The sequence below is a fragment of the Arachis stenosperma genome, chromosome 3, assembly GCF_014773155.1.
Source record: "Arachis stenosperma cultivar V10309 chromosome 3, arast.V10309.gnm1.PFL2, whole genome shotgun sequence".
In the NCBI taxonomy this organism is placed as follows: domain Eukaryota; kingdom Viridiplantae; phylum Streptophyta; class Magnoliopsida; order Fabales; family Fabaceae; genus Arachis; species Arachis stenosperma.
The window spans coordinates 81,791,951-81,818,451 of NC_080379.1; the positions used below are offsets into that span (position 1 = coordinate 81,791,951).

A 26,501-nucleotide genomic window follows, 5' to 3' on the forward strand; every position below is an offset into this window, starting at 1 on the left:
AGACTTGAAGAACCAACTAGAAGCTGAGAAGAGTAGTATATATAGGAGTAGCTTTGAATTAGTGGGAAGTTCTAGAAGTTGGAAAATAACACTACTCTCTGTATTTTACCTTCTCTGCATCTTCTAGTTCCATGATGTATTCTCCGTCTTTGTTTTCATTTTCTAGAGCTATGAACAACTAAACCCCTTTCATTGGGTTAGGGAGCTCTGTTGTACTTTGATGGATCAATACTAGTTTTCATTATTCTTCTTCTATCTTCTTTCTAGATTTTACTTGAAAGCTTTCGATCTTCATCCCATTGGGTAGTTATCTTGGAAAAGAAACTATTCAAACTTGGATCTCTTCTGAGCCTCGAAAGAGGAATGAAGAGATCAAGCTAGAAATGCTTTCTCATGCTGGACCAAATTGGGTTTGGATGGATATGTGACTATAATCCTCTCAATACTTGATTTGGGAAATGCATGTTGTATAATCAGTGACCACACTTCATCTCTTCTCATGAGCAATTGACCAAGGAATTGGCTATTGATCAAGATTTGAGAGATTGAATTGCAAGAAATTGTAATTCAATCAATTAAGATTGCCATGGAGATCAATGAGTGCATTGATTGAGGAAGAGATGAAAATGAACTTGATCCAGAGAATTGCAACATCTCCTGCGCCTAATGAACTCCCCAAATTTTAATCTCACCCATTCTCTTTCATTTCTGCGTTTACTTTCATGAGCAAACACCCCATTCCTATTTACAATTCTGCAATTTAATTTCAGTCATTTACTTCCAGCTCTTTAATTCTAGCATTTACCTTTCCTGTTATTTACATTACCGTCATTTTATTTTCTGCAATTCTTAACCCAAATTCTGAATTATCTCAACTAGAAGATTCTTCTAATTAAAGTTGCTTGATCAATCAATCCCTGTGGGATTCGACCTCACTCTATTGTGAGTTTTTACTTGACGACAAATTCGGTACACTTGCCGAAGGAAATTTGTTGAGAGACCTTGCTAGCATAGTATATTACATGGACTAAGTTATTTTTCCTCTGCCCTAACACTGCCCCTACTGCAAAGTCAGATGCATCACACATCAATTCAAAGGGTAAGTTCCAATCAGGTGGGGAGTGATAGGGGCAGAGGACAATCTTTCTTTCAAATGCTCGAATGCCAACATGCAGGTTTCATCGAAGATGAATGGTGTATTTGATACAAGGAGATTACTCAAGGGCTTAGCTATTTTTGAAAAATCTTTAATAAATCTTCTTTAAAAGCCAGCATGCCCTAAAAAGCTTCTAATTGCCTTGACATCACTGGGTGGAGGAAGCCTTTCAATAAGTTCCACTTTAGCCCTGTCCACTTCGATTCCTTGGTTAGAAATCTTATGGCCAAGAACTATTCCTCCCGTCACCATAAAGTGACATTTCTCCTAGTTCAAGACCAAATTGGTCTCTTGGCATCTTTTCAATACCAAGGCGAGGTGATTCAAGCAACTAGTAAAAGAATCTCCAAATACCAAGAAATCATCCATAAAAACTTCAATGAATTTCTCTATCATGTCTGAGAAGATAGAAAGCATGCAGCATTGGAAAGTCGCAGGTGCATTACATAGCCCAAATGACATGCGCCTGTAGGCAAACACTCCATATGGACAGGTAAATGAAGTTTTCTCTTGGTCTCTAGGATCAACCACTATTTGGTTATATCCTGAATAACCATCAGGAAAACAGTAATAAGCATGTCCTGCGAGTCTTTCCAACATCTGATCCATGAATGGGAGAGGGAAATGATCCTTTCGTGTAGCTTCATTGAGTTTCTGATAATCAATGCACATCCGCCATCCTGTGACGGTCCTTGTAGGTATCAGTTCGTTCCTCTCATTGGGAACCACAGTGATTCCTCCCTTCTTGGGCACAACATGCACGGGGCTGACCCAAGGGCTGTCTGAGATCGGGTATATTACTCCTCCTTGCCAAAGCTTCATAACCTCTTTCTGTACCACTTCCTTCATGATTGGATTCAGCCTTCTTTGGGATTGAATGGATGGTTTTGCATCATCTTCCAACAGTATTTTATGCATGCATATAGCTGAACTGATTCCCTTCAGGTCAGCAAGGGTCCATCCGATGGCGTCCTTATGCTCCTACAGCACCTTGAGCAGTTCATCCTCTTGATCTTGGCTGAGGCCTGAGCTTATAATCACTGGGTAGTTTTCATTTTCTCCTAGGTATGCATATTTGAGAGTGGGTGGCAATGCTTTGAGTTCAACCTTAGGTGCCTCTGATTTTTCAGTCTCTTCCTTTGGTGCATCTTGAACATGACTCTCTGCTGTTGCAACATCCTCACTTGATATATACTCCTCTTCCATTGATCTCTCAGGCTCTTCATGCTCTTCTTCTTCAAAACACTCCTGCACTTCTTCTTCAAGTGCGTCTAACCTCATGCATTCCCCCAATTGTTCTGGTGGGTAACTTATGGCCTTGAACACATTGAATGTCATCTTTTCATTGTGTAATCTCAAGGTAAGATCACCCTTTTGGACATCAATGATAGCTCCAGCAGTAGCCAAGAACGGCCATCCCAGAATAATGGAAGTCTTGGCTTCCTCCTGCATGTCTAACACTACAAAATCTGCCGGGAATATGAAGTCTCCTACTTTCACCAACAAATCCTCTACTATGCCATGAGGGAATTTGAATGATCGGTCTGCCAGTTGTAAGGCCATTTTTGTTGGTTTAGCCTCCTCGATCTTCATCTTCCTCATCATTGCTACTGACATCAAATTGATGCTGGCTCCTAAGTCACAAAGGGCCTTCTCTACTGTGATTTCCCCTATAATACAAGGGATCTGAAAACTCCCAAGATCCTTCAACTTCTGGGGTAGTTTGTGCTGGATGATAGCATTACATTCTTCGGTTAGTATCACAGTTTCATTATTCTTCCAGCTTCTCTTCTTAGTTATCAGCTCCTTCAGGAACTTGGCATGGAGTGGCATTTGTTCGATTGCTTCAGCAAAGGGTATGTTGATTTGTAGTTTCTTGAAGATCTCCAAGAATCTCACGAACTGGTTGTCATCTTCCTTTTTCTTCAACTGCTGAGGATATGGAGCTCTTGAGATGTTCAGTTTTGGCATCCCTTTTTCTTTTTGTGGACTTGAAGTGGGAGTTTGAACTCCATCTTGCTCTTTTCCCTTTTCATTTGAGCCTTCTTCTTGTGGTTTTTGGAAGAGTTCCTTAAGTTCCTTCCCGCTCTTAAGTGTTATAGCTTGACACTCTTCCTCTTTTCTTGAATTGTTATCATTGCAAAGGTGGTGGTTAGAAAGATGCTTGAATAGATAACCAATTTGTGTCTCCAGTTTCTTGATGGCAGCTTTTTGATTCTGCATGTTTGACTGCACTTCCTCTCGAAATACTTTACTGTTTCGGACGTCTTTGCATACTCCCTCAAGTAAAGTTTCAAGCTTAGAGAGTCTGTCATCAATTGATGGTAGATTGGGAGTAGAGGTGTTGTTTTGGTTTTGATATGGGTGTGGAGAAGTGTTGTTGTGGGGGTGTTGATATGTCCTCTGTGTGAATTGTTGATGAGCTCCATTGTTGTTGGAGTTGTAACGTCTCTGGTCTTGGCTTTGATCTTGCTGATTCCCCCACCCAAAGTTTGGGTGGTTCCTCCATCCAGAGTTTTATGTCTTGGAGTATGGATCATGGTTATGTCTAAGTGAATTCCCAATATAGTTGGCTTGCTCAAGGTTACCCTCTGCCTCTTCATCAACTCCTTCTTGGGTTGTTGAGGAGGTGGTGATTGCTGCCACTTGGTTCCTCTCCATCTTCTTGGTGAGGTCAGCTAGCTTCTTGGTGAGGTCAGCTATCTGCTTGGTAATGAGCTTGTTCTGAGCCAGCAGAGCATCTACATTGTTTAGCTCTATCACTCCCTTAGTGCTCCCTCTTTCGGAAGCATAGAAGTAGTCATTCTCAGCTACAGTTTCAATGACATCTATAGCTTCTTCAATGGTCTTCTTCTTGTTCAAGGATCCTCCAGAGGAATGATCTACTACCTTCTTTGATTCATATGACAAGCCTTCATAGAAGATGTGCAGTTGGACCCACTCATTGAACATCTCTGGTGGGCATCTCCTTGTTAGGTCTTTGAACCTTTCCCAAGCTTCATAAAGTGTCTCCCCATCTTGCTGTCTGAACGTCTGTACTTCGATTCTCAGCCTATTGATCCTTTGAGGGGGTAAAACCTTGCCAAAAACTTATTCACTACCTCCTCCCAATTTGCCAGGCTTTCTTTTGGGAAGGATTCAAGCCATTTGAATGCCTTGTCCCTGAGTGAAAATGGGAACAAGAGTAGCCTATAGACATCCTGGTGGACTCCATTGGACTTCACTGTGTCACAAATCCTCAAGAAGATGGTCAAGTGTTGATTCGGATCTTCTTGAGCACCTCCTCCAAATGAGTAATTATTCTGCACAAGAGTGATGAGCTGAGGTTTTAGCTCAAAATTGTTGGCATGTATGGTGGGCTTCTGAATGCTGCTCCCACAGTTTCCAGGATTAGGATTGATATAGGATCCTAAGACTCTTCTATCTTCCCCAGCATGATTTGCTCTACCTCCTCCTCCATGGTTATTAGCCTCTTCTTCATGTTGGTTTTCCATGTTGCCTTCCATGTTTAGTTCAAGGTGTTCCTCCTCCTCTTCAGCCCCGATTTCACGTTTTCCTCTTGCTTCCGTCCTTAATCTAAGGAGGGTCCTCTCTGGTTCAGAATCGAAAGAAGTTGAAGCCCCGCTTCTTCTCCCTGTCATACAACCAACAAGTACAAGCAAGGAAAAATTATGTGCAGATAGTATTGCTGTCAGAATTACTGTTAGTTGTAAGTGGTGCGATATATCAAACAATTAGTGGGTTAGCAAACTGAATTGTAAATAATAAAGAAACGAAAAAGTAGAGGGGGAAGGGAAGAAGTTAACTAAGACAGAAAGTAAATTACTCAAATAGAAAGTTAATTCAACAAAACAAAAATGCTCAATCTAGTGATCTTCCAATCTAATAATTGTTGATGCACAATCAATCCCCGGCAACGGCACCATAAACTTGATGCAGGTGGAAATTGTCTCTCAACAAATTTCCTTCGGCAAGTGTACCGAATTTGTCGTCAAGTAAAAACTCACAATAGAGTGAGGTCGAATCCCATAGGGATTGATTGATCAAGCAACTTTAATTAGAAGAATGTTCTAGTTGAGCGAATTCAGAATTTGGGTTGAGAATTGCAGAAAATAAAATGGCGGTAATGTAAATGACAGGAAAAGTAAATGCTAGAATTAAAGAGCTGGAATTAAATGACTGAAATTAAATTGCAGAATTGTAAATGGGAATGGGGTGTTTGCTCATGAAAGTTAACGCAGAAATTAAAGAGAATGGGTGAGATCAGAATTTGGGGAGTTCATTGGGCGCAATAGATGTTGCAATTCTCCGGATCAAGTTCATTTTCATCTCTTCCTCAATCAATGCACTCATTGATCTCCTTGGCAATCTTAATTGATTGAATTACAATTTCTTGCAATTCAATCTCTCAAATCTTGATCAATAGCCAATTCCTTGGTCAATTGCTCATGAGAAGAGATGAAGTGTGGTCACTGATTATACCACATGCATTTCCCAAATCAAGTATTGAGGGGATTATAGTAACATATCCATCCAAACCCAATTTGGTCCAGCATGAGAAAGCATTTCTAGCTTGATCTCTTCATTCCTCTTTCAAGGCTCAGAAGAGATCCAAGTTTGAATAGTTTCTTTTCCAAGATAACTACCCAATGGGATGAAGATCGAAAGCTTTCAAGTAAAATCTAGAGAGAAGATAGAAGAAGAATAATGAAAACTAGTATTGATCCATCAAAGTACACCAGAGCTCCCTAACACAATGAAAGGGGTTTAGTTGTTCATAGCTCTAGAAAATGAAAACAAAGACGGAGAATACATCATGGAACTAGAAGAGCAGAGAAGGTAAAAATACAGAGAGTAGTGTTATTTTTCCAACTTCCAGAACTTCCCACTAATTCAAAGCTACTCCTATATATACTACTTTTCTCAGCTTCTAGTTGGTTCTTCAAGTCTTGGGCCTTTGGATCTTGAGTTTGAAGCAGTTCTGTTCTTCATTTGGGCTTGGGTTTACTTGCAGAGAGAAAGTGTGAAATGGGCAGAGACTTTAGCTCAGGACGTTAGGGTGTTAACGTTTAAGTGAAAGTATGAGTTCGAGAACGTTAGTGACACTCAACATTGTCACTAACGTTCCAATGTACCCCTTTGCCTCACGTTAGAGCCCACGTTAACTAGGTTAACGTGGCTTCTAATGTGGCCTTGCCAACCTTCGAGAACGTTAGTGACACTCAACATTGTCACTAACGTTCCAATGTGCCCCTATGTCTCACGTTAGAGTCCACGTTAACTATGTTAACGTAGCTTCTAACGTGGCCATTCTTAGCCACCCCCAACTTTAGTGACAATGTTGAGTGTCACTAACGTTGGCTCATCATTCACTCATCAACGTTAGATTCCACGTTAACTAAGTTAACGTGGAAGTTAACGTGGCTCCTTGGGGGTTTTGTGGGTGCTTCCAACGTTAGTGACAATGTTGGGTGTCACTAACGTTGTCGACCTCCTATGCCTCTTACGTTAGCTCCCACGTTAACCAAGTTAACGTGGGAGTTAACGTGGTACATTTCACCTTATGCCAACGTTAGTGACAATGTTGAGTGTCACTAACGTTGGCTTCCTTCCCCCTTTTAACGTTAGAGGCCATGTTAACTAACGTGGCCACTTATGATCATTGGCCAAAGTTAGTGATAATGTTAAGTGTCACTAACGTTGGCTCAAAGTCCCTTCTTCATGTTAGAGTTCACGTTAACTTAATTAACGTGACTCTTAACGTTGGTAATGATGGCTTCGAGGGCGTTATTGGCAATCACTTTTCTCATTAACTTTGCAAGTTACCTCCCATTCCACGTTAGTGGTCACGTTAATTAGATTAACGTGACTGCTAAGTGGTTCTTCCTTGCTTCCCTTGGTCCTGAAATTAAGCAATAGAGTGTATCAAAGTTCTAGTCCATGTCATGGGTAATGCAACATACAATTTATCACTAAACTCATGCAAAATCCTCATGAAATCATGTAAAATGCACAATGTATGCTTGAATCAAGGTATAAGTGAATATCCACCCAAAACTAGCTTATTTCCTAAGGAAATGCATGAAACTACCCTAAAAACAGTAAAGAAAAGGTCAGTGAAACTGGCCAAGATGCCCTGGCATCACAACACCAAACTTAAAGCTTGCTTGTCCCTAAGCAAGTACTGGAACAAGAGAATGGTGAATGAAATGCCAAGAGAAATGAGTCATTCTTGTGGAAGTCATGTCACTGATTTTATGGTGGTTTCATGCATAGCAACTTAGGTTCATTCCATTACTGGCTTTCAGACCTTTATCATGTCCTAAAACAATGGCTTTGCTTACATTCCATGAGACTTTTATTGATCCTTTTATTGTCATTTCAGGGCTTATTTGTGTTCTTCAAGCTAAGTGCTCTGTAAGGGGGCAACTCTTTAAGATAAGCTTTCAACCAACACTCCCGAACCAGTTGGTTCAAGGTGCTAGGTGTTGAGACACCCCTAAGGACTTACTCCCTCAAGTCTCTCCCCCATACATACACACCACAGGCATCTGGTTCATTTATTTTCCTTCTTGAGACTTTAGTGTCCAGCACCTCTTTGGGTTACTAAATACTCTGTAGTGAGGGTTACTCTTGATAATGGACTTTCAGCTGATAATCCCGAGTTAGTTAACCCAAGTTACCAAGTGATAAGGCACCCCTAAGAGCTTATTCATCCAAGTAAATCCCTCACACAGGAACACCACAGACACATGCCTCAAGATTAAAACCATTGGTGCCTAGCCTTATTGCTTACTTTTTTTCTTTTGTTTTTCACTTTAAGTGTTCTTTCCCTTTCTCTTATTAGGATCTTGCTATTTACTTAGTCTCATGGTTATATTCAAAGCAAAGTACTCAGGACAGATAGTTGTCTTCCCACCTCATGGTTGAACCAACTTAGCTAACTTATGATCACACCAAAGATTCAGAAAATTACTCCATATTATGAACTCCACTCTGGTCTTTTGAAACATAAAGATTCTCTTCTTCATTTGATTTTAAAGACAAGCATACAATAAGTAAAGAAATGATGCGGTGACACTTAAACCAGAAATCATAGACCTGAGCAATAAAACTTAAAATGCATAATTGAAAAGGTTCAAACTAACATGGAAGCATGTTCTATTTCATACAAGATCTTCCTTATTTCAAAATGGAAAAAGAGAGACCAAAGAAGGAGCTCCACCACCTTTTACTCATGTGGTTGCCCATGCTCTCCTTCTTGCTTGTCCTCTTGGTGTTTTTCTTGAATGCTTGTGCTCCCACTTCCTTTGCCTTTCCCAAGCAGTTTCTTCCAGAAGCCAGCATCTTCCATCTTCTTTTTTAGTGTGTCCTTCTGCTGTTTCACCTTCCTTTCTTCTTGTTCAACAAACTCTTTTTGGACCTCATCATATGTGGGAATGGCATAATGTAGATGATGCATATTGTTGGACATATAGTTCAACCTGGCCTGAGTGTTTACGTTGAATTCCTCCCTATGTAACTGCCTTCCTTCATTCAGCACATTGAACTCATTGAATGATTTCATTTGAGCTAGTTGCCGCTGGTTGAGTTCTTGAAGGCGTTTATCTTGACGCTCTTGCCTCTCAGTAACTTGGTGGATGGCTTGAGTCAGTTGGGAGTATTTCTCCTGTTGCTGCTCCATGTGTTGTTTCTGCCACTCTTCTTGTTGTTTAATCCAGTTGGACTGAATGTGAAGTATTTGCTCTTGTCCCTCCATATGTTTCATTCCCAAATCTTCAATGGCTCTTAGAAGGTGAGTTATATTTAAGTTGGCTGGGTCATGATGCTCTTCTTGTTGATATTCTTCCTGATGATATTCCTCTTGATGAGTTCCTTCCTTGGCTTTTTGCTTTCCTATATGTGGCCTTCTTAGTTGCTGAGCAGGTGTGGTAAAGACCAATCGCTCGAGGGTAACTGGCCTCCCTGGGTTCACCCAGTCTGGATTACTGTGCACAAATACTACCATGGCCTTGTTGCACAACCTGAGAATGGCGCTAGGGTACCAGAGCCTGGCACCTGAATCAGCCTTCTCAGCTGAATCTTGAATCCCCTCAGCGATGAGTTCATGCACATTGATCTCCCCACCCTGTACTAAGTAATGCACCATAGTAGCTCGATTGATGTTTACCTCTGAATTATTTGCAGCTGGTAGAATGGACCTTCTTACGAGTTCAAACCACCCCTTGGCTTTAGGGCTAAGGTCTCCCCTCTTGATGAACTTAGGTCTCCCATCTGTGTATCTTTCCCAATCAGCTGCTATAACACAAATGTCCGTCACTATCTCTGTGAGCTCATCATTGTCAGGGCTTTTACTTATCCTTTCCTGATAGCTGGCCTCATCAAAATGAGGTGATTTCAGGTGAAGAGCTCTTGTTATGGCATTTAGGCTGAAGTCCACCTCCTTTCCTCTCAAGTAGCTTTTGAAGGTTGGGGCCTTGGTCTTGTCTTCTCTCACCACATTTGCATAGAATTCTTTGATGAGGTTTCCATTAATCTTCCCCTCTGGAGTTGTGAGCAATTGCCACCCTCTCTCTTCGATTTTCTCCCGAATCTGTGGTGACTCATTTGCATTGATTTGGAAGATTAATTCTGGCAATATCTTTCTGGCCCTTATCCGCTCAAATTCATGTTCATGAAAGGCAGTTTTGAATCTCTTCTCATCGAATGGAACACTCTCCATGGGTTCCTTCCTCTTTTGCCTCTTTGAGCTTGATGATGCCATGAATTTGAGTTGCTGTTTTGAGGTGATTTGAGGATACGGATAGGTGAAGACTGGGTTGGCTAGGACAAATTGTGATGAAGGGGTTTAGCACGCCAAAAGTATGAAGTGTGGAGAGTGGGGATTTGAATGTGAGGAGTGAGGTTGCACTAAGGTTCCCTTATATAGGGAGATCATGAGAGAACGGAAGGTGTGGATTGCAAGAATGGTTGCTTGATGGACGGTTGGGGTTGTTCAGGAAGGAAGGACAAGGATCATCACTTAATGAGAGTGAATGGTTCGGTCTTCAAGGGTCTCCTTTCTTCAATGTTGCATGGCAATGTTTCCCCATGCGTTCCTTCTTGAGACAAGTGTGTAGTTCTCTTCATGAAGTGGCCGAACCTCCCCTATTTAATTGTCCAATCAATCCCCATCAATGCTCCTTTTCTTTTCCCTATAAAGACAAAACAAGAAAGGTGAGAATAATATCAAACCAAAGACAATTGAAACTTTTCGGCTAAGAAAAGAAAAGATTAGATTGTTTATTTATGAATTCCAACTAACTAACTAACTATTGGTGGGTCCTTATATGCATTTTGGTGGCACCATGGGTGACACCAAACTTAGTTTGGAGCACTGTGATGAAAAGTTTTTGTTCAAAGCTCCCAAGACTAGCATGGTTTGCTTTGAACACCAAACTTGTTCCTCACTATATGCTGCACCAGAAGGTTTTCACCAAGTGTTTGTCAAGTTTGGGTTGGAATTCATAAATGTTGACTTATTCACTATCTTCTAAAAGCATATAAAACATGGGTTGCCTCCCATGAAGCGCTTCTTTAGCGTCACTAGCTTGACGTTTCTCCCTCATCAGGGTGGTTGGTAATGCTTGAAATCCTCCCCTCTCGCTGTGGACTTGTATCCATTGGTTGTGTCAATGATCTCTACATATTCCAGAGAGAGAACTCTGTTGATTGTGAAGACTTTCAGTAACTGAGATGGTACAGTGGGGAGATTAGGGGGAATATCTGGGAAGTAAGCTGAGATCACTCTATCTCCAGGAGAGAAGTCTTCCGTAGGGATCTTTTTGTTCCTCAACTTCCTTGGTACCTTCTTCCTTGTGTCCTTTGATATTGCATTGCTCTTGATGACTTCTTTTCCTAAGGTAGTTGTGATGTTGTCTTCACATGCCTCTAGAGGTTTAGGTTCCTCTAACTTTTCCTTGAGCTGTGGTAGTTGCTGTTTCCCTTGTTTATCAACCAAAGGGGTTTCCAGATAGGTTGGGTGTGCTTCAGTGCTTGCTTCCTCCTTCAGCATCACATTATGATCTTTGCTTGGTTCCTTATGCTCTTGATCTGCTTCTTGTGAGAGTTTGAAGACATTAAAGCTGAGCCGTTCATCATGGATCCTCAATATTAGCTCCCCTTTCTCCACATCTATGAGTGCTCTGGCCGTAGCTAGGAAGGGTCTTCCCAATATGATTAGGTGTGTGTGACTCTCTTCCATGTCCAGAATGACAAAGTCTGTTGGGAGAAAGTATTTTCCAACCTTTAGCAACACATTTTCCACCACTCCTATTGCTTGCTTTTGAGTCTTGTCAGCCAGTCTGATGACCACATCTGTTGGTATTATCTCATTGATCTGCAGCCTCTTTACCAAGGATAATGGCAGTAAGTTGATGCTTGCCCCCAAATCACAGAGTGCTCTATCAAACACTGTTTCTCCTATGGCACAGGGGATGTGAAAACTCCCTGGGTCTCTTCTTTTTATAGGCAGCTCAGGTTGAATAAGGGCACTACATTCCTTGTTTAACACTATAGTCTGGCCTCCTTTGATTGAGCTTTTCCTGGGAAGAAGTTCCTTCATATACTTGATGAATGCAGGCATTTATTGGATAGCCTTGATGAATGGTATGTTCACATGCAAAGATGCAAACAAGTCTAGGAACCTGGAGTATATTCTCTTCCCCACAGCACCATTGAGCAGTTGGGGAAATGGTGCATAGAGCTTAAGCAACTCTTGTTGTGAGATTTCTGGTTCTTGGTGATCTCTATCCTCCTCCTCTGTTGAGTTGTCTTCAGGCTGTTGGGAGAGTTTGCTTTGCTTGTCTTCATCCTCTTGATCACTTGTAGTGATCATTTTGCAATCTTCCCATCTTACTTTCTTTGCTTCTCCTCTTGGGTTTTTCTCCGTGTCACTTGGGAAGCCATCAGTAGGTTTGGGAATCTTCTCAGCTAAGCATCCTACTTGGAATTCTAGCTTCTTGATGGTCTCTCCTTGGCTCTTAATGTTGGCTCGCACCTCCTCCTTGAACACCTTGTCTTATTGAATCTCTTGGCATATTCCTTCAAGTAAGGTTTCAAGCTTAGAGAGTCTGTCATCAATTGATGGTAGATTGGGAGTAGAGGTGTTGTTTTGGTTTTGATATGGGTGTGGAGAAGTGATGTTGTGGGGGTGTTGATATGTCCTCTGTGTGAATTGTTGATGAGCTGCATTGTTGTTGGAGTTGTAACGTCTCTGGTCTTGGCTTTGATCTTGCTGATTCCCCCACCCAAAGTTTGGGTGGTTCCTCCATCCAGAGTTGTATGTCTTGGAGTATGGATCATGGTTCTATCTAGGTGAATTCCCAATATAGTTAGCTTGCTCAAGGTTACCCTCTGCCTCTTTTTCAACTCCTTCTTGGGTTGTTGAGGATGTGGTGATTGCTGCCACTTGGTTCCTCTCCATCTTCTTGGTGAGGTCAGCTAGCTGCTTGGTAATGAGCTTGTTCTGAGCCAGCAGAGCATCTACATTGTTTAGCTCTATCACTCCCTTAGTGTTCCCTCTTTCGGACGCATAGAAGTAGTCATTCTCAGCTACAGTTTCAATGACATCTATGGCTTCTTCAATGGTCTTCTTCTTGTTCAAGGATCCTCCAGAGGAATGATCTACTACCTTCTTTGATTCATATGACAAGCCTTCATAGAAGATGTGCAGTTGGACCCACTCATTGAACATCTTTGGTGGGCATCTCCTTGTTAGGTCTTTGAACCTTTCCCAAGCTTCATAAAATGTCTCCCCATCTTGCTGTCTGAACGTCTGTACTTTGGTTCTCAGCCTATTGATCCTTTGAGGGGGGTAAAACCTTGCCAAAAATTTATTCACTACCTCCTCCCAATTTGTCAGGCTTTCTTTTGGGAAGGATTCAAGCCATTTGAATGCCTTGTCCCTGAGTGAAAACGGGAACAAGAGCAGCCTATAGACATCCTGGTGGACTCTATTGGACTTCACTATGTCACAAATTCTCAAGAAGATGGTCAAGTGTTGATTCGGATCTTTTTGAGCACCTCCTCCAAATGAGCAATTATTCTGCACAAGAGTGATGAGCTGAGGTTTTAGCTCGAAATTGTTGGCATGTATGGTGGGCTTCTGAATGCTGCTCCCACAGTTTCCAGGATTAGGAGTGATATAGGATCCTAAGACTCTTCTATCCTCCCCAGCATGATTTGCTCTACCTCCTCCCCCATGGTTATTAACCTCTTCTTCATGTTGGTTTTCCATGTTGCCTTCCATGTTTAGTTCAAGGTGTTCCTCCTCCTCTTCAGCACCGATTGCACGTTTTCCTCTTGCTTCCCTCCTTAATCTAAGGAGGGTCCTCTCTGGTTCAGAATCGAAAGAAGTTGAAGCCCCGCTTCTTCTCCCTGTCATACAACCAACAAGTACAAGCAAGGAAAAACTATGTGCAGATGGTATTACTGTCAGAATTACTGTTAGTTATTAGTGATGCAATATATCAAACAGTTAGTGGGTTAGCAAACTGAATTGTAATAATAAAGAAACGAAAAAGAAGAGGGGGGAAGGGAAGAAGTTAACTAAGACAGAAAGTAAATTACTCAAACAGAAAGTTAATTCAACAAAACAAAAATGCTCAATCTAGTGATCTTCCAATCTAATAATTGTTGATGCACAATCAATCCCCGGCAACGGCGCCATAAACTTGATGCAGGTGGAAATTGTCTCCCAACAAATTTCCTTCGGCAAGTGTACCGAATTTGTTGTCAAGTAAAAACTCACAATAGAGTGAGGTCGAATCCCACAGGGATTGATTGATCAAGCAACTTTAATTAGAAGAATGTTCTAGTTGAGCGAATTCAGAATTTGGGTTGAGAATTGCAGAAAATAAAATGGCGGTAATGTAAATGACAGGAAAAGTAAATACTAGAATTAAAGAGCTGGAAGTAAATGACTAAAATTAAATTGCAGAATTGTAAATGGGAATGGGGTGTTTGCTCATGAAAGTAAACGCAGAAATTAAAGAGAATGGGTGAGATCAGAATTTGGGGAGTTCATTGGGCGCAGGAGATGTTGCAATTCTCCGGATCAAGTTCATTTTCATCTCTTCCTCAATCAATGCACTAATTGATCTCCTTGGTAATCTTAATTGATTGAATTACAATTTCTTGCAATTCAATCTCTCAAATCTTGATCAATAGCCAATTCCTTGGTCAATTGCTCATGAGAAGAGATGAAGTGTGGTCACTGATTATACCACATGCATTTCCCAAATCAAGTATTGAGAGGATTATAGTCACATATCCATCCAAACCCAATTTTGTCCAGCATGAGAAAGCATTTCTAGCTTGATCTCTTTATTCCTCTTTCAAGGCTCAGAAGAGATCCAAGTTTGAATAGTTTCTTTTCCAAGATAACTACCCAATGGGATGAAGATCGAAAGCTTTCAAGTAAAATCTAGAGAGAAGATAGAAGAAGAATAATGAAAACTAGTATTGATCCATCAAAGTACAACAGAGCTCCCTAACCCAATGAAAGGGGTTCAGTTGTTCATAGCTCTGGAAAATGAAAACAAAGATGGAGAATACATCATGGAACAAGAAGAGCAGAGAAGGTAAAATACAGAGAGTAGTGTTATTTTCCAACTTCCAGAACTCCCCACTAATTCAAAGCTACTCCTATATATACTACTCTTCTCAGCTTCTAGTTGGTTCTTCAAGTCTTGGGCCTTTGGATCTTGAGTTTGAAGCAGTTCTCTTCTTCATTTGGGCTGGCTTTACTTGCAGAGAGAAAGTGTGAAATGGGCAGAGACTTTAGCTCAGGACGTTAGGGGTGTTAACGTTTAAGTGAAAGTATGAGTTCGAGAACGTTAGTGACACTCAACATTGTCACTAACGTTCCAATGTACCCCTTTGCCTCACGTTAGAGCCCACGTTAACTAGGTTAATGTGGCTTCTAACGTGGCCTTGCCAACCTTCGAGAATGTTAGTGACACTCAACATTGTCACTAACGTTCTAGTGTGCCCCTATGTCTCACGTTAGAGTCCACGTTAACTAGGTTAACGTGGCTTCTAACGTGGCCTTGCTAACTTTCGAGAACGTTAGTGACACTCAACATTGTCACTAACGTTCTAATGTGCCCCTATGTCTCACGTTAGAGTCCACGTTAACTAGGTTAACGTGGCTTCTAACGTGGCCATTCTTAGCCATCCCCAACGTTAGTGACAATGTTGAGTGTCACTAACGTTGGCTCATCATTCACTCATCAACGTTAGCTTCCACGTTAACTAAGATAACGTGGAAGTTAACGTGGCTCCTTGGGGGTTTTGTGGGTGCTTCCAACGTTAGTGACAATGTTGGGTGTCACCAACGTTGTCGACCTCCTTTGCCTCTTACGTTAGCTCCCACGTTAACCTTCACCTTAGGCCAACGTTAGTGACAATGTTGAGTGTCACTAACGTTGGCTTCCTTCCCCCTTTTAACGTTAGAGGCCACGTTAACTAAGTTAACGTGGACTCTAACGTGGCCACTTATGATCATCGGCCAACGTTAGTGATAATGTTAATTGTCACTAACGTTGGCTCAAAATCCCTTCTTCACGTTAGAGTTCACGTTAACTTAATTTACGTGACTCTTAACGTGGGCAATGATGGCTTCGAGAGCGTTATTGGCAATCACTTTTCTCATTAACTTTGCAAGTTACCTCCCATTCCACGTTATTGGTCACGTTAATTAGATTAACGTGACTGCTAAGTGGTTCTTCCTTGCTTCCCTTGGTCCTGAAATCAAGAAATAGAGTGCATCAAAGTTCTAGTCCAAGTCATGGGTAATGCAACATACAATTGGTCACTAAACTCATGCAAAATCCTCATGAATCATGTAAAATGCATAATGTATGCTTGAATCAAGGTATAAGTGAATATTCACCCAAAACTAGCTTATTTCCTAAGGAAATGCATGAAACTACCCTAAAAATAGTAAAGAAAAGGTCAGTGAAACTGGCCAAGATGCCCTGGCATCAGTTACCTGAAACTGTAGGTCGATCTCGGTCGAGATCTTCTGTGTTGGTCAGAGTCGACGTGTCCGGCAGGTGTATAGCGGCCGGAGTTGGTGTGTCCGACTTGTGGAACTGAGAGTGCTGCTGATCCTTTATCACCGAAGGGTGGGGGGTACCTGCAAGGGACTCCGATGCTTAAGTTAGCAAGGATATTAAGCAGGTATTGAGTAGAATCATAGTATGATTTATACCTGGGTGCTCCAGTGTATTTATAATGGTGAGGAGTGACCTCTCTGGAGATAAGATAGTTATCTTATCTTATCTTATCTTATCTTTGAGTGAAGTCATCTTATCTTTAAAGGAACCGCCTTTATCTTTCTGGGCTTTGGCTGCCTTTAGATTGGGCTGTGTTCCTTCATTTTGGGCCTGCTTTGGGCTCCTTTGGCGATTTGGCTGAGCTCTTTGAGAAAAGGTCGGGCATTGGCCGAGCTCTTTGAGAAGAGGTCGGATAGTCTGACCTGAAGAGGTCGGTCGGCTTGTCGCTAAACATCCCGGGTCGGACAGCTTGACCCAAGGTATGAACAATGCCCCTGCTTGAGTTCGATCTTTCCATGAGATCGTGCTTTTCAGAGCTTCGATCTCTTTGGAAGTAGTGCTCAAGCATCTGTCTTGCTTGTTTCTTCATTGCTTTGCAATCTTGCAGATTTTCTAGAGGTTTGGTACTTCACAGTCCAACTTCTTTTGAATGGTAGCGTGGGTTTTCTACCCTTGCCTTCTGGATCACGCCTTGCTTTAAGTTTGTGTTGAGAACCCTCTGCTTTGGCGAAGTTGTCCTTGCGACTTGATATCTAGACTTTTAGTGATTTGTCCAATGACTTTTTAGTGTTCTTTATATAGAACCTTTTTTTAGTCTTGGATGATGTTCGTAGCCCTGTTTGAGATTGTGCCTTCTTTGAGTGGAGTTGTATCCTTTTTGGCTAAGCGCATTTGAGCCTTAAGTTGTTTCCCAACCTTTTGGCTTGTTCTTTTTTGAAGTCGTACTTGCGCCTCTTCTTTAGCTGACGTCGACCTGTATGACTTTGCCCCTGCTTGAATTCGGACTTTTCCGTGAGACCGTGCTTTCAGAGTTTTGATCTCTTCGGGGAAGTCGTGCTCAAGCATCCTGACTTTGGTTGATCTTTGAGTAGTTTCTCCTTGTGCGAGTCTGGTATTACCCCTTTTACTTTGTTAAGGGGACTTTTCATCCTTCTTCCGACTTGTTTGTTGGTGCACGAAATTGCAATAACACTTTTGCAATCCCGCACAACTAACCAGCAAGTGCACTGGGTCGTCCAAGTAATACCTTGTGTGAGCAAGGGTCGATCCCACGGAGATTGTCGGCTTGAAGCAAGCTATGGTTATCTTGTAAATCTTAGTCAGGAGATCAGAAATTATCAGGATTGATTGTAAAAAGTAAAAGAACATGAAATGGTTACTTGTTTTGCAGTAATGGAGAATAGGTTGGGGTTTTGGAGATGCTCCATCTTCTGAATCTCTGCTTTCCTACTGTCTTCTTCATCAAACACGCAAGTCTCCTTCCATGGCAAGCTCATGTAGGGTTTCACCGTTGTCAATGGCTACCTCCCATCCTCGCAGTGAAAGCTAATGCACGCACTCTGTCACAGTACTGCCAATCACCGGTTTGGTTCCCTCCCCTACCGGAATAGAATCCCTCTTTTGCGTCTGTCACTAACGCCCAGTAGGTTACAGGTTTGAAGCACGTCACAGTCATTCAATCATTGAATCCTACTCAGAATACCACAGACAAGGTTTAGACCTTCCGGATTCTCTTGAATGCTGCCATCAGGTCCTGCCTATACCACGAAGATTCCGATTAAAGAACCCAAGAGATAACTACTCAATCTAAGATAGAACAGAGGTGGTTGTCAGGCACGTGTTCATAGTTGAGAATGATGATGATTGTCACGGATCATCACATTCATCCGGATTAAGAACAAGTGTTATCTTAGAGTCGAAGCAAGCATGATTGAATAAGAAACAGTAGTAATTGCATTAATCCATCAAGATACAGCAGAGCTCCTCACCCCCAACCATGGGGTTTAGAGGCTCATACTGTGGAAAGAAACGTGTACAAAATGTTATGGGGTCATAAGGTACGGATACAATGTCAAAAGATCCTATAAGTAGTAAACTAGTGCCCTAAGGTCTACAGAAATGAGTAAATGACAGAAAAATCCACTTCCGGGCCCACTTGGTGTGTGCTTGGGCTGAGCAATGAAGGAATTTCGTGTAGAGACCTTTTCTGGAGTTAAACGCCAGCTTTCATGCCAGTTTGGGCGTTTAACTCCAAATTTTATGCCAGTTCCGGCGTTTAACGCTGGAATTTCTATAGGTGACTTTGAGCGCCGGTTTGGGCCATCAAATCTTGGGCAAAGTATGGACTATTATATATTGCTGGAAAGCCCAGGATGTCTACTTTCCAATGCCGTTGAGAGCGCGCCAATTGGGCTTCTGTAGCTCCAGAAAATCCACTTCGAGTGCAGGGAGGTCAGAATCCAACAGCATCTGCAGTCCTTTTCAGTCTCTGGATCAGATTTTTGCTCAGGACCCTCAATTTCAGTCAGAAAATACCTGAAATCACAGAAAAACACACAAACTCATAGTAAAGTCCAGAAAAGTGAATTTTAATTAAAAACTAATAAAAATATACTAAAAACTAACTAAAAGATACCAAAAACATACTAAAAACAATGCCAAAAAGCATACAAATTATCCGCTCATCATTTGTCTTCGCTGTTCGGGCTTTTTAGTCATAATCCAACAACTTTTTAGGTAGTGTTCCGATGGGGAACCTTTTTATGGTTTGTTTGGATGACTTTTTAGCTCTGTCTTTGAGGCTGTGCTTTTCGCTTTTTAAGTAGTGTCTTTTTTCAAGACTTCGTACCTTTTAGCAAAACATTCCTGGCCTTCCTCTGGCCGTTTGCGAGATGTCTTTGTCCGTTTTTGTGGATCTTTGTAGAGTGTCGGTACTTTGTTGTCCGACCTCTTTTGATCACTTCTGATTTTCTCCACTTTCGGCTTGGTCGAGGTGGTCCTTGGGCCTAATTTGTCCAACGACCTTTTAGTGTTTTCGTAGAACACTTTTTAGTCATTCTGAACAATTTTGATAGCCTTGTCGTGGAGCCGTGGCTTTTTGGGCGGAGCTATGTCCATTTTAGCGCATGTTTTTCATTGGTCCGACTTTTTCTTGTCGGTCCAAGCTGTAGCTTTCGTTGGTCCGACTTCTTCTTGTCGGTCCAAACTATAGCTTTCGTTGGTCCGACTTCTTCTTATCGGTCCAAGCTGTAGCTTTCGTTGGTCCGACTTCTTCTTGTCGGTCCAATCTGTAGCTTTCCAAGTTATTTCTGTAATCCTCTTTCTTGGACTTTGTTCAGGTCTCTTTCAGGGAATACTTTGTAGCTTTATGTTTTGGGCCGACTTCGTGATGTCGGGCCCCGTCGAGTTGCTTGGTAATCCTCTTTCTTGGACCTTGTTTAGGTCTCTTTCAGGGATTACTTTTATAACTTGTCTTGTAGGAAACCGACTTCGTTAGGTCGATCTCTTCTAAGTTATTTTTGTAATCTTCTTTCTTGGACCTTTGTCAGGTCTCTTTCAGGGATTACTTTTATAACTTGTTTTGTAGGAAACCGACTTCGTTAGGTCGATCTCTTCTAAGTTATAGCAATTCCTCTTTAATAGGGTTGGCCAGACCTCTTTCTAGGGATTTGCTGATAACTTGGGTTGACTTGGTCCGACTTTTTAGTGTCGGCCGGTCTTTTTAAGTTATTATATAGCAATTCATAAGACCTCGTCAGGTTCTTTTTGGGATCACTTTCGATAACTGCTTGCAATATTCTGTGTTCATCTTTGCCGATTTGTAGATGGTGGTTTCTGTCCCGGTTTGATCGTCCTTTAGGTGAATCGCGTTTTCACCTTTGTCGGACGATCATTCCTATCGAGATCGTACAGTGAATCTGTTTTTCACTTTCTGTCGATCTATTGCTTTATAATCGGATGATGAATGCTTCAGATTAATGCGTCTTGATTGAGCAGTGAATTTGGTTTTCACTTTGTCGACCTTTGTCGAAATAAAACGATGAATTCGATTTTCATCGTGGTCGGGCGGTGAAGTAGGTTTTCACCTTGCCTACCTGTCGCTTTGTAATCGGACGATGAATTTGGCTTTCATCTTGTCGACTTTGTCGTGATCGGGCGGTGAATTTGGTTTTCACCTTGCCGACCTTTGTCAAAATCAAATGATGAATTCGGTTTTCATTGTGGTCGGGCGGTGAAGTTGGTTTTCACTGTGCCGACCTTTGTTGTGATCGGGCGGTGAATTTGGTTTTCACCTTACCGACCTGTCGTAATCGGACGTCTTGGTAGGAAACTTTTTAGGGAATCTGCAAACTTTTAAACAATAAAATGAAGATATGAATAAGAGTGTGTACATGTTAGTGCTTACCCTTCTAGGTTGGGCAATCTTTTAGATCTCGGCCTGGCGCCTTTTGCAGGCATGCCATGACCTTGGTAGCTTTCGTCCCTCGAGGTCGGACACTTTGTGGTGACCTTTCCCCAGTACTTCCGTGACTTGGCAGGGTCCTTTCCAATTAGCTGCTAGCTTTTCCTCTCCCGGTCGACTTGTTTCGATGTCATTTAGGATGAGCTTTTTCGTTTAGAGGATCGTTTTGGGAGATCCTTCTTCGACTTCTACCGGTATCATGGACTCCATTCCATAAGCCAATTGGAAAAGTGATTCCTTTGTGGTGAAATGTGGAGTTGTCCGATATACCCATAGGACTTGTGGGAGCTCTTTAGCCCAAGCTCCCTTTGCGTCCTGTAGCCTCCTTTTTAACCCGGCTAGTATGACCTTATTGGCAGCTTCTGCTTGTCCATTAGCCTGTGGGTGTTCTATGGATGTGAATTGGTGCTTTATTTTCAAGTTGGCGACCAACTTTCTAAAGCATGCGTCTGTGAATTGAGTGTCATTGTCTGTGGCGATGGAGTAAGGAACCCCACACCTTGTAACAATGTTTCTGTACAAGAATTTCTGACTTTTTTGAGCAGTGGCATTAGCTAGGGGCTCTGCCTCAATCCATTTTGTGAAGTAATCCACCCCTACAATGAGGAACATGACTTGTCCCGATCCTTGGGGAAGGGGTCTGAGGAGGTCGAGTCCCCATTCTGCGAACGGCCAACGTGATGTTACATTGACGAGTTCCTCTGGTGGGGCATTGTAGAAGCTAACATGCTTTTGATGTAAAGCTTTGACTTTGTATTTGGGTTTTTGCTCTCTTGTTGTCTCCAAAGGGTGCCCCTGGACTTTCGTCTGAGTCTTGGGGTTTTCCTTTTACTGTTGTGTCTGACACTTGATGTTTTGCTGTTATTGTCCGACTTATTTCCTTATTTGTCCGAGTTGTTTGGTAATAACCCCATGGTTGACCTATGTCTTCTTGAAAAAATATTGCTGAGATGTCTACTAAGATCCTGGACAGCATGTCTGATTGACTAGATTGCATAGTTTTAATGCGTGTTACTGTGTGCGACTTAGGAGGTTCCGTAGAATGAGTTGGTGTCACCGGACTCTGAGGAGAGGGTTTGTTTTCCTTCCTTGTTGTGGTCTTGTAATGTAGCCTGGATGAGGCTTCTATTATTGCCCCCTGGTTTGGTGTTGGCTGATTTTGATAGTGCATCAGCTCGGGCATTCTGCTCCAGAGGTATGTGTCGGACTTCATATTCCCCGAATTATCCGAGCTGTTGGTACTGGCTGATTTTGAAAGTGCATCAGCTCGGACATTCTGCTCCCGAGGTATGTGTCAAACTTCATATTCCCCGAAATGTCTGAGCTGTTTTCTATTTTTGTCCAGGGTCCCCCGAATTGTCCGAGCTGTTCTCTAGTTTTGTCCAGGGTCCCCCGAATTACCTGAGGTATTTTTTCATGGTAGGATCCTCAGCTTGGTTGCTCCCTTCTATTTGTGAGGTGACTACTTGTGAATCACTGGACATGGTAAGCTCCTACCTTCTTAGCTAGCTTTAAACCAGCGAGTAGTGCCTCGTATTCAGCTTGGTCATTTAGCTTGATTTGGCTTCCCTGATCGCTTTATATAATTACGCCTGCACCACTCTCGGTTTTGTTTGAAGAGTCGTTGGTGGACGAAATTGTGATCACTGTTCTAATTATTTTGAGATGAAGGCTTCTAAGGGGCAGCAGCTGAATTCACAACTCCGTTCAACTAACCAGCAAGTGTACTGGGTCGTCCAAGTAATAAACCTTACGTGAGTAAGGGTCGATCCCACAGAGATTGTTGGTATGAAGCAAGCTATGGTCACCTTGTAAATCTCAGTTAGGGAGATTAAAGGGTAATTGTGATTATTGGAATAAATTATAAAATAAAAAGAAAATACATAATAAAAGGGATAGAATACTTATGCAGATTCATTGGTGGGAATTTCAGATAAGCGGATGGAGATGCTGTAGAGCTCAAGGACGCCTGCTCTCCTACTGCTTCTACTCAATCCTTCTTACTCCTTTCCATGGCAAGCTTTGTATAGGGGTTCACCATCAGCGGTGGCTACTTTCAATCCTCTCGGGAAAATATCCTATGCGGCTATCACTCGCACAGCTAATCAGTCTGGAGGCATCACCCATGGTTGATGGCTACATCCCATCCTCGCAGTGAAAACTAACGCTCACACACTCTGTCACAGTACGGCTAATCACTGGTTGGTTCCCGCTCCTACTGGAATAGAATCCCTTGATTCTTTTGCGTCTGTCACTAACGCCCAGCAGGTTGCAAGTTTGAAGCACGTCACAGTCATTCATTACCGGAATCCTACTCGGAATACCACAGACAAGGTTAGACTTTCCGGATTCCCAGGATCCTACTCGGAACAGCACAGACAAGGTTGGACTTTCCGGATCCTCATAAATGCCGCCATCTATCTAGCTTATACCACGAAGATTCTGTTGGGGAATCTAAGAGATACGCATTCAAGCTCTGTTGCATGTATAACGGAAGTGGTTGTCAATCACGCGCGTTCATAAGTGAGAATGATAATGAGGGTTATCTAACTCATCACATTCATCATGTTCTTGGGTACGAATGAATATCTTGGAATAAAACTAAGATAGCATTTGAATAAAAGAAGATAGAATTTCATTAATACTTGAGGTACAGCAGAGCTCCACACCCTTAATCTATGGTGTGCAGAAACTCCACCGTTGAAAATACATAAGCAAAGGGTCCAGGCATGGCCGAATGGCCAGCCCCCCCCCCCCCCCAAAACGTGATCAATAGCCTCTTAGGATGAAGAATAAAACAAAACTGAGACCAAAGATGTCTAATACAATAGTAAGAGGTCCTATATATACTAGACTAGCTACTAGGGTTTACATGAGTAAGTAATTGATGCATAAATCCACTTCCGGGGCCCACTTGGTGTATGATTGGGCTGAGCTTGATCTATCCACGAGCAGAGGCTTCTCTTGGAGTTGAACTCCGAGTTATGACGTGTTTTGGGCGTTCAACTCCGGATCATGACGTTTTTCTGGCGTTTAACTCCAGACAGTAGCATGTACTTGGCGTTCAACGCCAAGTTACGTCGTCATTCTTCGAATAAAGTATGGACTATTATATATTGCTGGAAAGCCCTGGATGGCTACTTTCCAACGCCATTGAGAGCGCGCCAATTGGAGTTCTGTAGCTCCAGAAAATCCATTTCGAGTGCAGGGAGGTCAGAATCCAACAGCATCAGCAGTCCTTTTGTCAGCCTTTTTCAGAGTTTTGCTCAAATCCCTCAATTTCAGTCAGAATTTACCTGAAATCACAGAAAAACACACAAACTCATAGTAAAGTCCAAAAATGTGAATTTAACATAAAAACTAAGGAAAACATCCCTAAAAGTAGCTTGAACTTACTAAAAACTACCTAAAAACAATGCCAAAAAGCGTATAAATTATCCGCTCATCACAACACCAAACTTAAATTGTTGCTTGTCCCCAAGCAACTGAAAATCAAATAGGATAAAAAGAAGAGAATATACTATAAATTCAGAAATATCAATGAATATTAATTATAATTAAATGAGCGGGACTTGTAACTTTTTGCTTCCGAACAGTTTTGGCATCTCACTTTTTCCTTTGAAGTTCAGAGTGATTGGCATCTCTAGGAACTTAGAATTTTGGATTGTGTTATTGAATTTCCTAATTTAAGCATGTTGATTCTTGAACACAGCTACTTATGAGTCTTGGCCGTGGCCCTAAGCACTTTGTCTTCCAGTATTACCACCGGATACATAAATGCCACAGACACATAACTGGGTGAACCTTTTCAGATTGTGACTCAGCTTTGCTAGAGTCCCCAGTTAGTGGTGTCCAGAGCTCTTAAGCACACTCTTTTGCTTTGGATCACGACTTTAACCACTCAGTCTCAAGCTTTTCACTTGGACCTTCATGACACAAGCACATGGTTAGGGACAGCTTGATTTAGCCGCTTAGGCCTGGATTTAATTTCCTTGGGCCCTCCTATCCATTAATGCTCAAAGCCTTGGATCCTTGCTTTTTGAAATTTTCGCCCTCTTTTTTTTTTTTTGAATACTTCTTCTTCTTCACTGCTTTTTCTTGCTTCAAGAATCAATTTCATGATTTTTCAGATCATCAATAACATGTCTCTTTGTTCATCATTCTTTCAAGAGCCAACAATTTTAACACTCATAAACAACAAGATCAAAAGATATATGCACTGTTCAATCATTCATTCAGAAAATAAAAAGCATTGTCACCACATCAATATAATTAAATTAAATTCAATAATAATTTCGAAATTCATGTACTTCTTGTTCTTTTGAATTAAAACATTTTTCTTTTAAGAGAGGTGAAGGATTAATGGAATTTATTTATAGCTTTAAGGCATGGTTACATACTAATGATCATGAAATAAAGACACAAAACATAGATAAACACCATATTAAAAACCGAAAACAGAAAGAAATAAAGAATCAAGGAATGAATCCACCTGAGTGAGGGTGGCGCCTTTTTGAAGAACCAATGGTGCTCTTTGAGCTCCTCTATGTCTCTTCCTTGCTTCTGTTGAATGATTCATAGTAATTTTGGTGTTCCTCCCCTTAGTTGCTTCCAATATTTGTGTGGAGGACAACTTATCCCCTGAGGTATCTCAGGGATCTCTTGATTTGCAGCCACATGTTCTAACCAACTGAGCTATTCCAGCTTATATTAGTCTTTCCATCTCCCATGACTCAGAGGTGGAAGCTTTTGTCTTCCCTTTGAGGTTTCTCTGGCCTTAGGTGCCATTAATGGTAATGGAAAAGCAAAAAAAACTACGCTTTTACCACACCAAACTTAAAATATTGCTCGCCCTCGAGCAAGAGAAGAAAGAAGAGAAGAAGAAGAAGAAGAAGAATATGGAGGAGAGTGAGGGGAGATGGATTCGGCTATATGGGTGGGATTGGGTGGGAAGGAGAAGTTGAATTGTGAAGGTGAGTGGGGTTTATGGGAAAGAGTGAGTGGTGAATGAAAAACAGAAGGGATGACCATGAATGGAGTGAGAGAGGGCGAGGTAGGTGGGGATCCTGTGAGGTCCACAGATCCTGAGGTATCAAGGAATTCCATCCCTGCACCAAATAGGCATGTAAAATGCCTTCATGCATCATTCTGGCATTCAAACGCCCATTGATGCACGTTCTGGGCGTTCAACGCCCATGTAATGCATGTTTCTGGCGTTGAACGCCAGTTTCATGCTTGTTCCTGGCGTTCAGCGCCAGTTTGTCCTCTCTGTGCACCATCCTGGCGTTTAACGCCAGGTTGTTGCTTGTTTTGGGCGTTCAGCGCCAGAATGGTGCTCTGTTCTGGCGTTGAACGCCGGCCAGATGCACCTTACTAGCGTTGAACGCCAGTCTGCGCTGCCTCCAGGGTGAAAAATTTTTTCTTCTGTTTTTGACTCTGTTTTTAATTTTTTTGATTTTTTCGTGACTTCTCATGATCATGTACCTAATTCAACACAAAAATAACAGCAAAACAAAATAAAATAAAATTAGATAAATAAAATTGGGTTGCCTCCCAACAAGCGCTTCTTTAATGTCAATAGCTTGACAGTGGCTCTCATGGAGCCACATGGTGATCAGGTCAATTTAGTGTGTAGTCCCAACACCAAACTTAGAGTTTGGATATGGGGTTTGAACACCAAACTTAGAGTTTGGTTGTGGCCTCACAACACCAAACTTAGAGTTTGACTGTGTGGGCTCTTCTTGACTCTGAACTGAGAGAAGCTCTTCATGCTTACTCTCTT

General features: G+C 41.9%; 2 protein-coding genes across 2 annotated transcripts; both read right to left on the bottom strand.

Annotated features, from left to right (window-relative positions):
- Window positions 1-2,137: 2,137 nt before the first annotated feature.
- LOC130966322 (uncharacterized) lies at window positions 2,138-3,379 on the bottom strand. Its single transcript, XM_057891110.1, has one exon. It carries the CDS (start codon window positions 3,377-3,379, stop codon window positions 2,138-2,140), a length of 1,242 nt encoding a protein of 413 aa, XP_057747093.1.
- Window positions 3,380-10,763: 7,384 nt separating this feature from the next.
- On the bottom strand, window positions 10,764-11,780 carry LOC130966323 (uncharacterized). Its single transcript, XM_057891111.1, has one exon. It carries the CDS (start codon window positions 11,778-11,780, stop codon window positions 10,764-10,766), a length of 1,017 nt encoding a protein of 338 aa, XP_057747094.1.
- Window positions 11,781-26,501: the final 14,721 nt, after the last annotated feature.